Source organism: Balaenoptera ricei, chromosome 4 (genome assembly GCF_028023285.1).
Source record: "Balaenoptera ricei isolate mBalRic1 chromosome 4, mBalRic1.hap2, whole genome shotgun sequence".
In the NCBI taxonomy this organism is placed as follows: domain Eukaryota; kingdom Metazoa; phylum Chordata; class Mammalia; order Artiodactyla; family Balaenopteridae; genus Balaenoptera; species Balaenoptera ricei.
In genome coordinates, this window is record NC_082642.1 from 27,556,331 (window position 1) to 27,574,264 (window position 17,934).

A 17,934-nucleotide genomic window follows, 5' to 3' on the forward strand; every position below is an offset into this window, starting at 1 on the left:
ACGAATAAAAGTCTTCAATACTCCATGGATGAGTCTGGGGAATAAATCACAGAAAGGAATCACTTTATCCTTACACATATGCTCTTCTTGCTTTTTAAGCATTCAAGGGCAAAAGCGGGTCAAAAGCAGGTCACCTGAGACAGGTACATCTGACCCATGGGCAGCAGCCCAGTGTGGCCGAGGCTGGGGTCCAACGCTCTTCAGGGGCAGGTGCCCACAGACCGTGGAGACCCAGAGCGGTTGGGCGCTGAGCCTGTCCTCCAAGTGGAAACAGTGAAGAGCAGGTGCTTCTCCCAGGCCAAGGTCAGGGTGGTCCAACCCCGCTGGAAACCCCAAGGGCACACAAGCGGGAATGCTTTTCAGGAAGCTAAACTTGACCGATCTCACAGTTTTGACCCAACAACACTGATTAGCCCAGGTTTACTACTCCCTGAAGGAGCCATTCCATTTGACAAGGGATTGAGAGTAGAGACAACAGCTCCAGCTCTGTACCCAGTTCCCAGTACAGAGTCCAGCATACGTGCTGACGGATGCTCACAGGCATTTGTCTACTTGAAGCTGCTTGTTTCTGACATTTGCTTTGTGATGGTTCTGGAGAAGAGTGGCCCCTTCTCCCCTTGTGATCAGCAACTGCTCCTCAAAGTAGAGCCACTGGTCAACCTCAGAACAGTCACTGGCTCGAGGCATGACTGTTTCCAGAGCCACCCGGACCTCTGCCTCGCTGGCTCTCTGCTGCCTTGTTCTCGAGGTAACTGTAGACCTCCTCAAACACCTCCGCCCCCAGCTTCTGCACAGCTGATCTGCCAAGCAAGTTAGGAAAGAGTAAGAAGTGTTACATATTGAGATCACTTTAGAGAAAATGTACTGTCAGCCCTCTGTGTCGCGGGTGGTTGAATCTGGGGGTGCGGAACCCGAGGACACAGACGGCCAACTGCGCTGCCAGTTTATTCGAGGGAATTGAGCATCCGTGGATTTTGTTATCTGTGAAGGCGGGGGTGAGGAGAGTTTCCTGAAACCAAACCTCCGTGGATACCGAGGAACAACTGCATTTTAAAAGCATTTATTTAACCTAAGTGTCCATCATCGGATGAATGGATAAAGAAGATGTGGCACATATATACAATGAAATATTACTCAGCCATAAAAAGAAACGAAATGGAGTTATTTGTAGTGAGGTGGATGGAGTTAGAGTCTGTCATACAGAGTGAAGTAAGTCAGAAAGAGAAAAACAAATACAGTATGCTAACACATATATATGGAATCTAAGGGGAAAAAAAAGGTCATGAAGAACCTAGTGGCAAGACGGGAATAAAGACACAGACCTACCAGAGAATGGACTTGAGGATATGGGGAGGGGGAAGGGTAAGCTGTGACAAAGTGAGAGAGTGGCATGGACATATATACACTACCAAACATAAAATAGATAGCTAGTGGGAAGCAACCGCATAGCACAGGGAAATCAGCTCTGTGCTTTGTGACCACCTAGAGGGGTGGGATAGGGAGGGTGGGAGGGAGGGAGATGCAAGAGGGAAGAGATATGGGAACACATGTATATAACTGATTCACTTTGTTATAAAGCAGAAACTAACACACTATTGTAAAGCAATTATACTCCAATAAAGATGTTAAAAAATAAAAATAAAAATAATTAAAAAAAAATAAAAGCATTTATTACACAAATAACATTGTAACCCTGGGATTTAGAGAAAAACAAGACCTTGAACATTCAACAATATTCAACAAATACTTCTTGAATGTTTATTACATGACAATTATCCTTCTAGGAACTATGAATACAGCATTCAACAAGTGAGGCAAATTCCGGCCTTCATGGAGCTTACCTTCTAGGGCAATGGTCCCCAACCTTTTTGGCACCAGGGACCGGTTTCTTGGAAGACAATTTTTCCACGGATGGGGGTGGATGGGGATGGTCCAGGCAGTAATGCGAGCGATGGGGAGCGGCAGGTGAAGCTTCGCTTGCTCGCCTGCCTGCCGCTCACCTCCTGCTGTGCGGCCCTGTTCCTAGCAGGCTGCGGCCCGGGGTTGGGGACCCCTGTTCTAGGGTAAAGAATAAACAGGTAACTAATAAGATGCATACATAATAAAATAGGTGGTGCTAAGTGCAATGAAGAATAAAGCAGGGAGAGAGATGGAGAAGGTGGGTGGACAGGGCAGCCCTCTCTGAGGAGGGGTCGTTGAGAGAGACCCACAGGAAGTGAGCCAGTATTGGGGGGAAGAGGTGAGGGGACCTTGAGGCTAAAACGTGCAGGAGAAATATCCGGAAGGCGAGTGTGTCTGGAGTCAGGCAAACGAAGGGAAGAGGATGGTTGGGATATGAAATCAGAAATAATGATAATGAGAACAATCAAATGATAATGAGGAGAGAGAGGCAGAGGAGGGGAGAAGAATAGTCCTATTACCCACCCGCTAGGCACTTTTCTACCCACTTACACTTTACAACAGCTCTGTAAGGGAGGCATTTTAAAAAATCCCTATTTTACAGATGAAGAGACTGAGGCTTAAAGGCTGTGGTAATTTGGCCAAGTTCCCACAGCGGCCAGCGCTCACTTCCATACTTGCCCCAGTCCTGGTCCATGTGGAGCCACAATCTGTGTTTTAATCATATCGCCACACCTGGAATGTTTATTTTGCCTCTGTTTCCCCTCATCTCTAGCCAGGGTCGCAAACTAAAGGCTTATGGGCTAAGCTTGGCATGGGACGTGTTTTTTTCCATCAGCACCATGTTCTATTTTCTCCTGTTTTATTCGTATTTTTTACACTTGAATGTGAAAATCTTCAGGCTGCGCCTGCCCTCCTCACTCTCTATTTTCTGCCTCTTCTTCACTCACCTCCCTCACTCCTGACCATTTTATCCTAGGCTGCGTCCACCTGCCTGACTCAAGGGCACTCGAGTGTCGAGAATTTTGTTTTACAGTTCACGGTTGTTAAAGGCTCCATACTGCTCCACCGAATCTGTGTGCCGACACTTTCCTTATCACTCCTCCACCATACATTTAGTTTTTTTTCACAATAACACTGTATGGACACCCTTAGGAACACAGCTTTTTCATTTAGGGGAATCTTTCCTGGCATCAAACTTCTAGAAGTGGGGCTAATTACATAAGTGTGTCCACCCTGTGAAAACTCATATATACACTTATGATTCATGCCCTTTTCTGTATATGTATTGAGTTCGATTAAAAAATAAAATATTTTGTGAGAACAGATTAGGTTGATGTGTATACAGTCATCCCTCAGTATTGGCAGGGGATTGGCTCCAGGACTCCCTGCAAATAACAAAACCCGTGGATGCTAAAGTCCCTTATATAGAATGGCATAGTATTTGCATATAACCTACCCACACATCATCTCTAGATTACTTACAATACCTAATACAATGTAAATGCTATGTAAATAGTTGTAGATACAATGTAAATGCTATGTAAATTGTTGCTGGTTTGAAGCAAATTCAAGTTTTGCTTTTTGGAACTTTCTGGAATTTTTTTTTTCAAATATTTTTGATCCCCAGTTGAAGTCACAGATGCAGAACCCATGGATACTAAGGGCCAAGTATAAATATTTTTATAACTTTAACTGTGAATAAATGTTTCTTTACTCTTCATTTCAATGGATTTGGTGCAAAGAAAAATCAGAGGTTGTTTTTTGTTTTCCAAAATGTTTAAAGCATTACTGCTAGACAGTAATGATGGTAATGTTGACAATAACATTGAAGGCATTAATCACAGATGCTTTCATTCAATTTTTATGCTTTTGTTGTACAGTAATATTCAACCTTGTAATCCCTAGAACACAAGGATCTGGGTTAGGTATTGTGGCAGATAAAAAGAAGAAGTAATTGATCCTGCTCTAGTTTAGAGGCTTGTAATTATAATGCAAGATATATGTATCTTAAATTTTAACTAACATTTTTATAGTACTTCAGAACTTGCAAAATGCTTTTACATTTATTATCGCAAATGACCCTTGTGAACTAGGCAATACATTGAACATTTATCTCCGTTTTACAGATGAGAATAAGTAGGCTGACTTTCACAAACTAACACAACCACTAGGTTGATGGAACTTGAACTCAAACACAGGTCTTGGAACTTCAAGTGCTGGAGAGATAAGCAGCCCTAGGGTCCCACATCCTCCAGCTTGTGTAGGTTTCCCAACTCTGCCAAGAGATTATCAGAACCAATCCCAGGATGCCTCACATACCTTGTCACCTCAGCCACTCGCAGAAATCCAAGCTTTCCTTGCTGACATGGTCAAATCCTACCGCTTCCCTGCCTCACAGACTCATATAATATTAGGGTCTGATCTCTTCTCTACTCTCATTTATCAAGTTGTGTATAATCTGTCTCCTGCTTTCTTCCACCAACCTGCTCTGTGTTGTCCACAGTCTGTCTTAGCCACTAGGCTCCAATCACACCTACCTCCTTTCTGTTCTTTAAATAAAACCCAAGCCTTATTCCCACCTCCAGGCCTTTGCACTAGCTGTACCCTCTTCCCTGAAATGCTTTTCCCTTTGATGTTCACATCACTGCCTCCTTCTTGCCATTCAGATCTCAGCTTACATACCTCTTTCTTGGAGAAACCATCCTTGACCACTGAGTCTAATGGATCCATCCAGTGATTACACAGGATCACATCACCTGAACCATTTGCACAGCACCTATCACTCTGGTATTTTTCTTCTATCTTTTTGCGTATATTTCTTTATTGTTACTCCCCTAACTACCCTACTCCCCTAATTAGCATACAGATTCCATAAAGGAGGGACTCAGTACCTAGAACAGGACCAGGCATGCAGTAGGTGTTCAGGAAATACTTGGGGAATGAAGGAACCACCCAGACAGCCACTAATTATCATCAAATAGTGTCTCATGAAAGTTTACTGTTGGGAAAATCAGGGAACACCCAGTGGAGGAGAAGGGGGCGCTGTAACAACTGGAGGACTGTGGGTGGGAGCCAACCGTGGGAGCAGCAGGAGACCAGTGAAGCGGCCTGGCAGGTACGGAGGATGCGCGAAGAAGAGAGTGAGAACCACATGAACACAACATTAAAGAAACCTTAGAATGTAATTATTAATATTAACCATTGATGATAAAGAAGCCCCAAAATGTTCCCTGACAACATAAAAAATAACTAACAGTTCTTGAGATTTCTCTGTGTGCCAGGTTCCATTCTGGGCATCGTCTCAGATCATCCTTTTAAATCCTCATAACAACAGTATGGATAGACGTTATCGTTATTCCCATTTTACAGATGAGATAGAGGAGGGTATTAAATAACTTGCCCACTGCCACCTAGCTTTGAAGTGGTGGAGTTGGAATGTGAGTCCTAGTAGTTTCACTCCAGAACTCATTCTTTTTTTTTTTTTTTAATTAATTACTTATTTATTTTTGTCTGTGTTGGGTCTTTGTTTCTGTGCGAGGGCTTTCTCTAGTTGCGGCAAGTGGGGGCCATTCTTCACCGCGGTGTGCAGGCCTCTCACTATTGCGGCCTCTCTTGTTGCGGGGCACAGGCTCCAGATGCACAGGCTCAGTAGTTGTGGCTCACAGGCCTAGTTGCTCCGCGGCATGTGGGATCTTCCCAGACCAGGGCTCGAACCCGTGTCCCCTGCATTGGCAGGCAGACTCTCAACCACTGCGCCACCAGGGAAGCCCCCCGGAACTCATTCTTTTCATCACTATGATATGGACTTTGGATTCAGAGAGACCAGAGTTGGATCCTGGCTCTCCCTTTCACTGGCTGTGTGATCTTGAGCCAGTTACTTAACCTCTCTGAGCCTTGGGTTTTTCATATCTAAGTGGAGGTTACACACACACACATTTTAGCAGAGTACCTGTCACCTACCAGGAACCCGATAGCCATTGTTTTTACTATCATGTACATTATTGTTGCTTTCCCAATGGTGAATTGCACAGTAATCCTATTTCAATTTAACTGGAAGCTTCAAGTAATTTTGTAGTTCTACTGCCAGTTAAGACACTATTTTAGGGGACTTCCCTGGTGGCACAGTGGTTAAGGCTCCGCACTCCCAATGCAGGGGGTGGGGGTTTGGTCCCTGGTCAGGGAACTAGATCCCACATGCATGCTGCAACTAAGGAGCCTATGTGCCGCAACTAAGGAGCCCGTGTGCCACAACTAAGGAGCCCGCCTGCCACAACTAAGGAGCTCACCTGCTGCAACTAAGACCTGGCGCAGCCAAATAAATTAAAACAAAAAAAGATACTATCTTAAGTATTTTTATCGTTTCTAACTGAATTTGAAAAAAAAATGACATAAGAAGTCTGGTGGCACAGTGGGAGTTTAAAAAAGAAGTAATTTTGTAGAAGTAATCATGAAAACCGAGTTTAGCAGAAAGCATTAAGAAACACAGATTATTCTTCAGACACAGTTTAAGGAAACTTGAAAATGATTTTACAGAATATAAAAAAATTCCTGCACATCACATATGTATGAGGCACTGCAGGAATAGAATGGCACCATGAGCTTTCCTTTTAACATGGCTATCTTAATGATCACTGGTGCTAACAAGTACCAGGAAACTTTATGAAAGATGGATTTTGTACCCCTTCTCTCCATGTCTAGTATTTCAAATGGCTGTCTCTGAATCTGGTGGGCAGAGACAGGACAGATCTCTGCACAGAGACAGACGACTGCATTTTCCAAGCTTGGGCGACATGTGGCACCCCCATATGGGACGTGTGACTTTCAGGCCCTTTGTGAAAATGGTGTTGGCTTCTGCTCTGTGGCCTGGGCACAGATTCTTGTTTGTTGGGTACCCTGCTATAGCTAATCATTCCTGGAAGGGTTATTTTATTTGTGATCTAAACATCCTCTAGTAAATGTAGATGAATAAAATGTCTAAAAAACAAAATCCATCTAGGTATAATTTATGAGACACACGTTAATATATAGGGCATTGAAAGGTTGAGAGTAAACAAATCTAAAAAAAAAAGATATGCCAGGCAAATAATAACCAAAAGAAATCTGAGGTAGCTATATTAATATGAGACAAAATAGATTCTAAGGGGAAAAAAAGCATTATTAGAATAAAGAATGCCACTAGACAATGAAAACCGTTCAACTCACCAGGAAGAAATAAAAATTCCAAACTCACATGCATCTAGTAAAGTAAAATCAAAACACATCAAGCACTACAGGGAGAAACTGTCAGTTACATCCTCATAACGTAGGATTTCAATACACCTTACTCAGTTATTGATGGAAAGCATTTGAAAAATTAGTAATAGAAAATCTGGATATACTTAATAAGCTAAATTTAATAAATATATATAGGACCCTCTCCCTCTTGAGGATTAGAGAACCTACACTCTTTACAGACTCTCATGTAACATTTACAAAAACTGACCATATACTAGACAACAATTCAAGTCTCCACACATTTCAAATAACTGATTTTATACAAGATCTAGTTATCTGACCACAATTGTTAGAAACCTGTAACAAAAATATGGAGTAAACAGTTCTGTGTTTGTAAATTTATTTATTCTAAATAAATTGTGGGTCAATCAAGAAATTAAGCATACCATTAAACAAACTCATTTTAAGCCAAAAGAAAAGTGACAGGTGTGCTAGCATTGTAAGATTGCAGCATAAATTTACTTTGACACTGGGAAAATAGGCTGTAATATTTCTGCAATGATGTGTTCCAGTATTTTAGGAATCATAAAATAGAAAATTCTATTTAAGGGGACTCTCTTGCTGTAATCTAAGGTTTGGAGAGAGGGGAGTGTTCCTTGTGCTGTTTAAGGGGAAAAAGGGGGTTCTAGGTTTGTTTTTATAAAGAGAGGGGGGCAGGAACTATCCCTTTAGTTATGTGGATATCTCAAATAAAAAGAACTTACATTTTCAAATGAATAAAAGTATATTTTAATCCTTTTTCATCTATTTTGTCCTATGCTTCATATCCTTGATCAATTTTATCCTCTTGCTCAAAGTATTTTAAGTGTTTAAGATATCCTAAATATCATCTTAACCCAGATGGTTCATTTACAGGCTGGTGCTCTTTGGGCTGGATCACCACCCTGCCCAGGCCAGTGGCAGACACAGGGGAGCTGAAGGAAGCCTCCCACGGTTCTAAAGAAGCTCCAGCTGCCTGGAGAAACCCCCAGTATATATATTTGGCTGATTCTCCAGCTGAAAATCTCCATTAAACCGCAAGGGAGCACTTCCGCCCTCCCCTGCCTAGCTCCTCTAAACTCAATCTCTCATCCTCCAAACTCCTTTACTGACCTCTTCTCATGTTTACTTGTTCTTTGTAAGCAATAGATTTATCATATCTATTTATTTTCCCGTCAGCTATTGATTGCTCTGTGTGCCCTCTATCTCTCTCTCAGAGGCTCTAAAGAAGAGGTCTGTGTCTGTGTAGTTCTATAAGAACAGCAAACGAAAATGTCCTCACATTTTAAATATTCTTTTAGTTTGGAAGCCATCTCACACTTAGAGAAGAGTTACAGGTATAGTTCAAAGAACCCTTTTTTGACTTGAGCCTTTTGAGAATAAGTTGCTGACCTGATGCCCCTTTCTCCCATACTTTGTGTGTATTCTTTACAAATAAAGATACTCTCTTACATAATCACAGACCAGCCATCAAAATCACGAAATTACCACTGATATATTACTGTCATCTAATTCTCTAATCCATTCAGGTTTCCCCAGTTGTGCAGTAATAAATAAAAGGATCCGGGTCAAAATAATTATGTTGCATTTATTTGTCATGTCTCTTTAATCTCCTTTAATGACCTTGACACTTTCAAACATTTGAAGCAAGTTGTTCTGTAGACTGTCCGTCAATTTGCATTGTCCTTGCCCATGGGACTTACCAAGTCTAGCTATCCTTCCTTTTACATATTGGCCTGAAAGACAGGAGTAGAGCCTTCTATTACCTCAGGGCATTCTTTGAGAGCTCCACCTGCACCCCTTCAAGAAGGTTCTCTCTTCTCTAGAGTCCAAAAAATGCCTGGGTGGTAATAGTATCTTGGTGCCTAGTTCATGATTCCTCCCTACAGCTTTGTTCCCAGTGTCCTGTAAGAAATAAGGGCTCTCCTAAGGGAAAGGAAGCAGCTTGTGAAGTAAGTTTCCAGACATTCAGGAAAGAATGCCCTGAACATTCTACCCACTTGATATCTCCACTTGAATGTCTGGTAGGCATCTTACAGTTATCACGCCCAGATGAATTGCTGATCTTCCCTCCAAATCATCCTAGTGCTGCAGCCTTGCCCACGTCTGTTCATGTCAGTTCCTGCCTTCCAATTTCTCAGACCACAAACCTTTAGGTCATCCTTGATTTGTCTCTTTCTGTCACACTCTAATGGTCCACTGTCTGTCATAATCAGACCAGTTATTAAATCCTATTGGCTCTCACCATTTCCATCACTACCACCCTGGTCCAACCTACCATGCTCTCTCACCTGACTGCTTCAGTAGTCTCTCAATTGGTCTCCTGATTCTACCCTCACTCCCCTACAGTCTGTTGTCAACTCAGCAGCCAGAGTGACCCAGATCCCTTCCTCCTCTGCTCAAAACCCTCTTTTGGGCTCCCCATCTCACCCAGAGTAAAGTCAAGATCCTTCTGGTGGTTTAGAATATCCTGAACGATCTTCCCGCCATACCTCTGCAAACACATCTCCTCCCTCCCTCCCCTCACTCACTCCATTCCAGCTACACTGACCCCCTTGACCTTCCATGAATACACTGGGCTCATCCCATGCCAGGGTCTTTGCACTTGCTTGTCCCTCTGACCAGAATGCTCTTTCTCCAGATATCCATATCTCTTTTCTTCATCCTCTCCAAGTCTTTGCCCTGGTGTCATCTTTTCAGAGACCTACCCTGACCACCTTCTTTAAAACTGTAAACTTTACCCCCATTCTGCACTGCCACTCCACCCTCCCTGCTTTGTATTTTCTTCTTAACATTGTTACTTTCTACTGTACTCTGCTTTCCCTTTAGGATTTGTCAATCACCCCATTTGAAAATAAGGTCCATAGGGCAGGGATTATTTTCACCTTTTTTGTTCACTGATCCCACTGCTTGGAATAGTGCCTGGCACAGAACAAGTACACAGTAAATGCTTGTCAGATGAATGAATATATACCTTGAAAGCCAAGTAAGGAAGGAATAAGGTGATGTCATACAATTTTATTTTAAAATATTTACATCTGATGTGAGGGTCAAAGTGGTGAAGTAGGAAGACTCTGAGCTCACCTCCTCGCATGGACATACCAAAGTTACAACTACTTACAGAGCAACTACCATTGAGAACAACCTGAAGATTAGCAGGAAAAATTTTCCACAATTAAAGATATGAAGAAGAAACCACAATGAGCTGGTAGGAGCGGCAAAAATGGGTCCAGCCATATCCCCTGGTCGGTGAGCCACAAATGAGAGGGAAATCACAAGTGCAGAGGTTCTCCCCAAGGAGCAAGGGGTCCAAGCGCAACAGCCTCAGCCTGGGAATCTTGCATGGGGAAGATGAGGCCCCAGAAAGTCAGGCTTTGAACACCAGCTGGGCTTACATTTGGCAGAGCTGGAGGGCTATAGGAAACAAAGACTCTGCTCTTAAAGGGCACGTGTAAAGTCTCACAGGCTCGAGTCCCAGCAGAGAGGCAGGATGTTCAAAGGAGCCTGGCTCAGACCCACTTGCTGATCTTAGAGAGCCTCCTGCAGAGGCAGGAGGCCGTGGGACTCCCCCCGGGGACTGAGACACTGGAAGCAGACATTTTTGGGATCTCATTTACCGCACTGGCGCTGGCACTCGCAAGTACCATTTGGGAATCCCCTCTCTAGGCAATTAGACCTTCCTTGCCCACTGGCAGCCACAAGCCACTGGGCTGCACAGCCAGCAGGGGGTCAGCCTGCTTATGAGCACGACCACAGTGGTCGGCCTCACCACATCAGAAGTGCACACGCGGCTGACGCAAGGAGCACCCCTAGAGCACATAGGTCCGAAGGGAGTGTGCTACTGGGCCTCACAGGATGTCTCCTGTAAGGACGTCTCCACTTATCCAAGATCAGAAGACATAATGGACCTGCCTGATACGTAGAAATAAACACAGAGAAGTAGGGGAAATGAGGAGACAGAGGAATATGTACCATATATATATATATAATATATATATATATACACACACACATACACACACAATGGAATAGCCACTGAAAAGAATGAAATCTTGCCATTTTCGATAACTTGGATAAATCTAGAGGGTATTATGCTACGTGAAACAAGACAGAGAAAGACAAATATCATATGATTTCACTTACGTGTGGAATCTAAAAACAAAACAAATGAACAAACAAAAAGAAAACAGACTCATAGATACAGAGAACAAACAGGTGGTTCCCAGAGGGGTGGGGTGGGGTGAAATAGGTGAGGGGAATTAAGAGGTACAAACTTCCAGTTATAAAATTAAAAAGTCTCAGGGAGGTGTTGTACAGCACAGGGAATATCATCAATGGTGCTCTAATAGCTTTGTTTGGGGACAGATGGTTACTATACTTATCGGGGCCATCATTTTGTAATGTATTTAAATGTCGAATCACTATGTTGTACACTTGAGACTAACATAATATTGTACATCAACTACATTAAAATAAAAGATAAAAATAAAAATATATGCATCCTTAGTATTTGTTCTAAGAATTAGCACATAGTGAAATTATAACCTAATTTTGCAAAGTGTAAGATCACTTCTGTGATTTTTACTTGTTTTCCAAATTGTTTTTTAAGATAAAACTCTGATCAAGTGTACTTTTCAGTATTTCTTATGTTATTTTCATCCTATTTCAAGTGGATTGGCTTTATGGGGCCTACGTGATCATCTGTGGATAAAAATGACCTCATATTTCTCTGAGTGGAAAGGAACAAGCTTTGTTTTTTGTTTTTTTTAATTTTTTTAAATTAATTAATTTTTAACATCTTTATTGGAGTATAATTGCTTTACAATGGTGTGTTAGTTTCTGCTGTATAACAAAGTGAATCAGCTATACGTGTACATATATCCCCATATCCCCTCCCTCTTGCGTCTCCCTCCCACCCTCCCTATCCCACCCCTCCAGGTGGGCACAAAACACAACAGAGCTGATCTCCCTGTGCTGTGCGGCTGCTTCCCACTAGCTATCTATTGTACATTTGGTAGTGTATATATGTCCATTGTTTTCTTAAAATAATTCTGTGTGGAAGGGGCTGTGTCCCTGCCGTCCTCTTTCACACTTGCACACCGGGGCATCTGGAGAGCTGCCTAGCCGGCTGCCCCGCCGCACGTGCGAGGCCTCGGAGAAGGATGGAGGGAGTGAGCAGCCGAGGCGATGCCCTTCTACAGCCGTCACCCTCTGCCGTGAGAGTTAAATACGACAGAGAGCAGCAGCCGAGGGCATTGTAGCCTCCTGTTCTAAACAATATTTTAGCTTAGCAGCAGAAAATGTTTGACACCATCCCCCCTCCTAGAAGAATCACAAGCAGTTTCTCTTCAGGGAGAAGGAATGAGTTTCCACCCGTTCCCGCAGCATCATCAAAGCTCCCTTAGCCCTGTCCCTTAGTGAGGACTAACAGGAAAGTCTCTCTCTTACCTTGGGGTTGATTTGCTTTGCAAACCTTTCCTCTGCCCAGTAGAAGTTCCCCAATAATGGCTACATTTACATTTTTGTTTCCAGATTAATTAACCACTTGAGGAGTGTAAAACTGAAAGCAAAGGACTTTTGTCTGTTTTCCGGTCTGCTCCCCCACTGGACTTGGGGCCCCCTGGGGACAGAGGGCCTTTCTTAGTCATCCTTGTACCCAGCATGGTCCTGGCACAAAGCTGCCCCTACATTATTTATTCATTCAGCAGATCTTTAATGAGTGCCTAGTGCATGCCAAGTTCTAAGAAGCAGCCATAAGCCTGTGACTTCACAGTACTCATATTTTAGTGGGAAGATGATGGATATTAAACAAATAAACAAACAAATAAGGTAATTTCAGATTTTTGTCATTGCTGCAAAGAAAGTAAAACAGGGAAATGGAAGAGTGAGAGCAGGGTTGCCTAGAATAGGGTTTGAGCCCCCCAGCAAGGTGGCGGCAGAAAAGGTGCTTCTAGGGGGTCTGGTACAGGCTGCTTGGTGACCGCCAGGCCCTGTCATTTTGAACCAGCTCCCCCATCTTCTTGACTGACCCTAATGCAGAGGAAGCAAGGCCCGCCTCGAACATTTGTGGGGATACAGCAAGAGGACCAGTGGAGTCCCACATGTCTAAATATCTATAAGTTATGAACCAAGCTAACAAACTGTTAAATAAAATATGACCTACCTTCTTACCCTGACAAATTAACTTCACAGAGACCTGGAAGGCCAGCTTCAGTATTCTCAGACTCCTCCGAGTTCTGCAATGGAATGCGACAGAGCTGGGTGTGCCAGCCCCCCGACCCTCATCCCTAGATGTACATCCCGACCCTGCGCCCACCTCTCCCCAGCCTGGCTCCATCTCCCACAGTGCGGGGTCTCTGCACACACTTGACGCCTCAGTCCCTACGTCCAAGAGCCACTGATGCCTTCTGCAGACAGCCAGCCACCCTGTGGGCCACCTCCGACGTTGGGGGGTGCAAACTGGCAGCACAGACCACCCCCGGGAGGAGGGCCCTGAGGCAGAGGCCCGTGGACTCTGGAAATGAGCTTAGGTCATTTGGGCCTAAGAGAATTGCGGGGTTCCAGGTGACCAGGGCATGGTCTAGAAGAGGAGACACAGGCCCTGAGTATGCAGGTCCCCTTGGCCCCATGGGCTTCTTGCTCCATGGGGAGGGATGAGGCTGGAGGATGACCACAGTGGCGTCCTCGACAGCCAGGCCCAGGGCCTAGGGATGGTACTAGGAGGGAGGTTACCTTTGCCAATGTAATTAAGGAAGGCCTCTCTGGGGGGCAGGCGTAGGAACGACATTTGAATGGAGACTTGAATGGTAGGATGAATCATCCAGGCCAGTATCTGGGAGCAGGGCATTCCCAACTGAGGGAAAAAGAAGGGGCCAGGCAGGTGAAGCTCTGTACGGAAGAAGACTGGGGTGGCTGAGGCCTAACTCAGGGGAGAAGAGTGACAGGAGAAGAGGGCAGATGGTCAGGCAGGGGCAGCGACCTTGGAGGCCGAGGTAAGGAGCCCTGCCTTGACCTGGGTGCAGGGGAGCCTCTGAAGAACTGACACGATCTGAGCCCTGTTATAACCAGATCACTCTGGTGCTGTGTGAAGTGGATGAATCACAAGGAGCCACTGTCAAGGGCAAATCAACAGATTTGAGCACCACTCAAAATGCTTCAGTGCCTTTGATGTAAGGATCCTTGTGATTAATTCTTCCCCAAATTTTCGAACCAAGAAAACTCTCCTACTAAGCTGGCTGCTGTTGACTCAGAGGGTTTCTCCTCCTGTCTAGGCTGCCTGCAAGCTCAGAGCTGAGTTGGTGCTTATTTGCAGGGTAAACTGTTCATTTATCAATCTGGCATCCAGTCTCAATTTTATATCTCCTACCCATATACATGTTTTCACAAACTTTTCTCAGAACAGCAAAAATTATAAGTAAATAACAATAGTAGTTAGAAACATAAGCAGTTGCAACTCAAAACACTGGTACCTGACCAGTATTTTGACAATGTGTACACTGGAAGTTGTTTGTTTGTTTTGTTTTGATTGTTTGGTATATTGTAATTGAGGGGCAGGTAGCATGGAGCTTTTAAATGCACGTTAACCTTTGCTACTAAAAAATTATAGCGACTTGTTGGGACTCAGTTTCTAATCTTTACAAACAAATGAATGCCATGGCTTTTCGTAACTCTCCCAACTTTATTACAAGGATGTCATAAAATATTTTAAGATATACAAAAAAGTGTAAAGTATAATACAATGAACACACACATAACCAACTCCCAGTTTAAGGATTCAAGCATTAGCAAATGCAGCTGAAGCTCTGAATTCCCTCCCTAATTATAACCCCTTCCCATTCCCCACTATTCTGAATCTGGTGTTTTATCATCACCAAGCATTTAAAAAATACTTTTATTATATATGTAAGTATGTAACCCTCAAAACAAGTAGCACCGTTCAGTGTGCTTTTACACTTTAAGTGATATCATACTTGGCTTTTTTCTTGCCTTTTTTGCTCAAAATTGTTGATATTTATCCCCTTTGATGCTGGAGCTCACTGATTATCTGTGTGCCATTCCAGCACTATTCTGCATTTGTTCTCCTGATGAAGTACCTTTCACGTTGTTTCTACCCCTTCCCCACCTCACTATCACTTTTACTAACAAAGCTGCTGGGAACATTCTTTTTTTTTTTTTTTTTTTAACATCTTTATTGGAGTATAATTGCTTTACAATGGTGTGTTAGTTTCTACTTTATAACAAAGCGAATCAACTATACATATACATATATCCCCATATCTCCTCCCTCTTGCATCTCCCTCGCACCTTCCCTATCCCACCCCTCTAGGTGGTCACAAAGCACCGAAGTGATCTCTGTGCTGTGCAGCTGCTTCCCACTAGCTATCTATTTTACATTTGCTGGGAACATTCTTGCATACCCTCCTTGGATTCATTATACCTTAAACTACAAAATATACACATGCATGGAAAACCAAGCCTTTCAGACACAGTTCCTACATAAAGTCATTATTTTCAGAGTGATTTACCATCACTCATATTTGATCCTTTATAATGGCCCCAAGGTGTATATTTTATAAGAAGATGCAATCCACAGAGGGATAGACTGATTTAAAAATCAGAATTATGGAACTTTTGAAAAGCCCTGCAAAGTACCAAGGAGTCATCTAATCGAACACCTTCATTTTATAGACGAGGAAAGTGATTCCAGGACGGGGAAGGGGCCTCCCCAGTGGTGAGCACTGGGCTTCAGAGTGGATCCTATACTGGTCTCCACCATGATGGACATACGTGTGAAATAAATATAATATAAATAAATCCCTTGCTTTTTCTTCTGTTCACTAAGACCCACTAAACAATGCACCATGAGACATGGACCACTCATAAGTCCTTCCTGGCTGAATTATGACTGTGCTTCCCTTGGTCAATTCAAACCACATTCTTAATTTTTCAAAAGTCAATTTCACCCTAGCTTTGCTGGAGTCGAAGCAAACATCAGAAGATAAAATAGATTTTCTAATCAAACACAAGAATAATTGGATTTGCAAAGGGAAATAAAATCATAAAGGAAAAGAAATTAGAACATAAATATGTTTGGAAGAATTTCTCAGAGCAAGAGTGAGTTATTACAGTTGGGAAACTATGGGTTTCCTTGGGGAAGAATGAATTTTAAAAGCTGCCTGTCATTTGATGAGATTCCGTAAGAATTCCCTCTTTGACTAAACTTTAGTCAGGCTCCTCTGAGTCCATCCTCTCCTCAACAAGGCCTCATCCTCGGCTGCAGTCTCTGTCCCACTGGGCCCAGCTCAGCAAGTATTCCCATGCCCTTCATACCTAACCAATTCCCTTAGTAATCTTCCATCCACTGACCTCTCCCTGCCCACTGGTTACACATCCCCAGCTGCCCCTGTTGTATTCAGCATGGAGGTCAATCTCTCTCCCTTATTGCAATAGTCTTGAGTAAACTCTTCCTTGCCTGTTTGATTTCTGTCTGGTGCAATTTTTCTTGGACAGCTTCATGTCTAAATGCCAGAATGTCACTGGGTCCCAGAGTACAAACTGCCCATAATTAGGAGGACCATGTCTTGGTTAACCTGAAAAGGTTTTAATTTCTCTGTCAAATCTGAATGAGATCCTTGCTGAGTACAGTAATCTTGGTTGTAGGTTTTTCCCTTTCATCACTTTAAATATGTCCTGCCACTCCCTACTGGCTTGCAGAGTTGCTGCTTGAAAGATCAGCTCTTAACCTTATGAGGATTGCCTTGTATGTTATTTGTTGCTTTACCTTGCTGCTTTTAATATTTTTTCTTTGTATTTAATTTTTGATAGTTTGATTAATATGTGTCTTGGCATGTTTCTCCTTGGATTTATCCTGTATGGGACTCTCTGTGCTTCCTGGACTTGATTGACTATTTCCTTTCCCATGTTAGGGAAATTTGCAACTATAATCTCTTCAAATATTTTCTCTGACCCTTTCTTTTTCTCTTCTTCTTCTGGGACCCCTAAAATTTGAATGTTGGTGTGTTTAATGTTGTCCCAGTGGTCTCCGAGACTGTCCTCAATTGTTTTCATTCTTTTTTCTTTATTCTGCTCTTCAGTAGTTATTTCCACTATTTTATCTTCCAGGTCACTTATCCATTCTTCTGCCTCGGTTATTCTGCTATTGATCCCTTCTAGAGAATTTTTAATTTCATTTATTGTGTTTTTCATCATTGCTTGGTTCCTCTTTAGTTCTTCTAGGTCCTTGTTAAACGTTTCTTGCATTTTCTCCATTCTGTTTCCAAGATTTTGGATCATCTTTACTATCATTACTCTGAATTCTTTTTCAGGTAGACTGCCTATTTCCTCTTCATTTGTTAGGTCTGGTGAGTTTTTACCTTGGTCCGTCATCTGCTGTGTGTTTCTCTGTCTTCCCGTTTTGCTTACCTTACTGTGTTTGGGGTCTCCTTTTCACAGGCTGCAGGTTCGTAGTTCCCGTTGTTTTTGGTGTCTGCCCCCAGTGTGTAAGGTTGGTTCAGTGGGTTGTGTAGGCTTCCTGGTGGAGGGGACTGGTGCCTGTTTTCTGGTGGATGGGGCAGGATCTGGTCTTTCTGGTGGGCAGGGCTGCGTCCAGTGGTGTGTTTTGGGGTGTCTGTGAACTTAGTATGATTTTAGGCAGCCTCTCTGCTAATGGGTGGGGTTGTGTTCCTGTCTTGCTAGTTGTTTGGCATAGGGTGTCCAGCACTGTAGATTGCTGGTTGTTGAGTGGAGCTCGGTGTTAGTGTTGAGACGGAGATCTCTGGG

The 17,934-nt window shown here is 43.2% G+C and overlaps 1 protein-coding gene across 1 annotated transcript in view; it reads right to left on the minus strand.

Moving 5' to 3' along the window:
- Positions 1–623: 623 nt before the first annotated feature.
- NEK11 (NIMA related kinase 11) overlaps positions 624–17,934 on the minus strand; it is a 273,104-nt gene continuing 255,793 nt past the window's right edge. Inside the window, 2 exon segments of the mRNA XM_059920355.1 lie at positions 624–747; positions 749–800. Of these exon segments, the coding sequence (XP_059776338.1) occupies positions 624–747; positions 749–800 (176 nt within the window).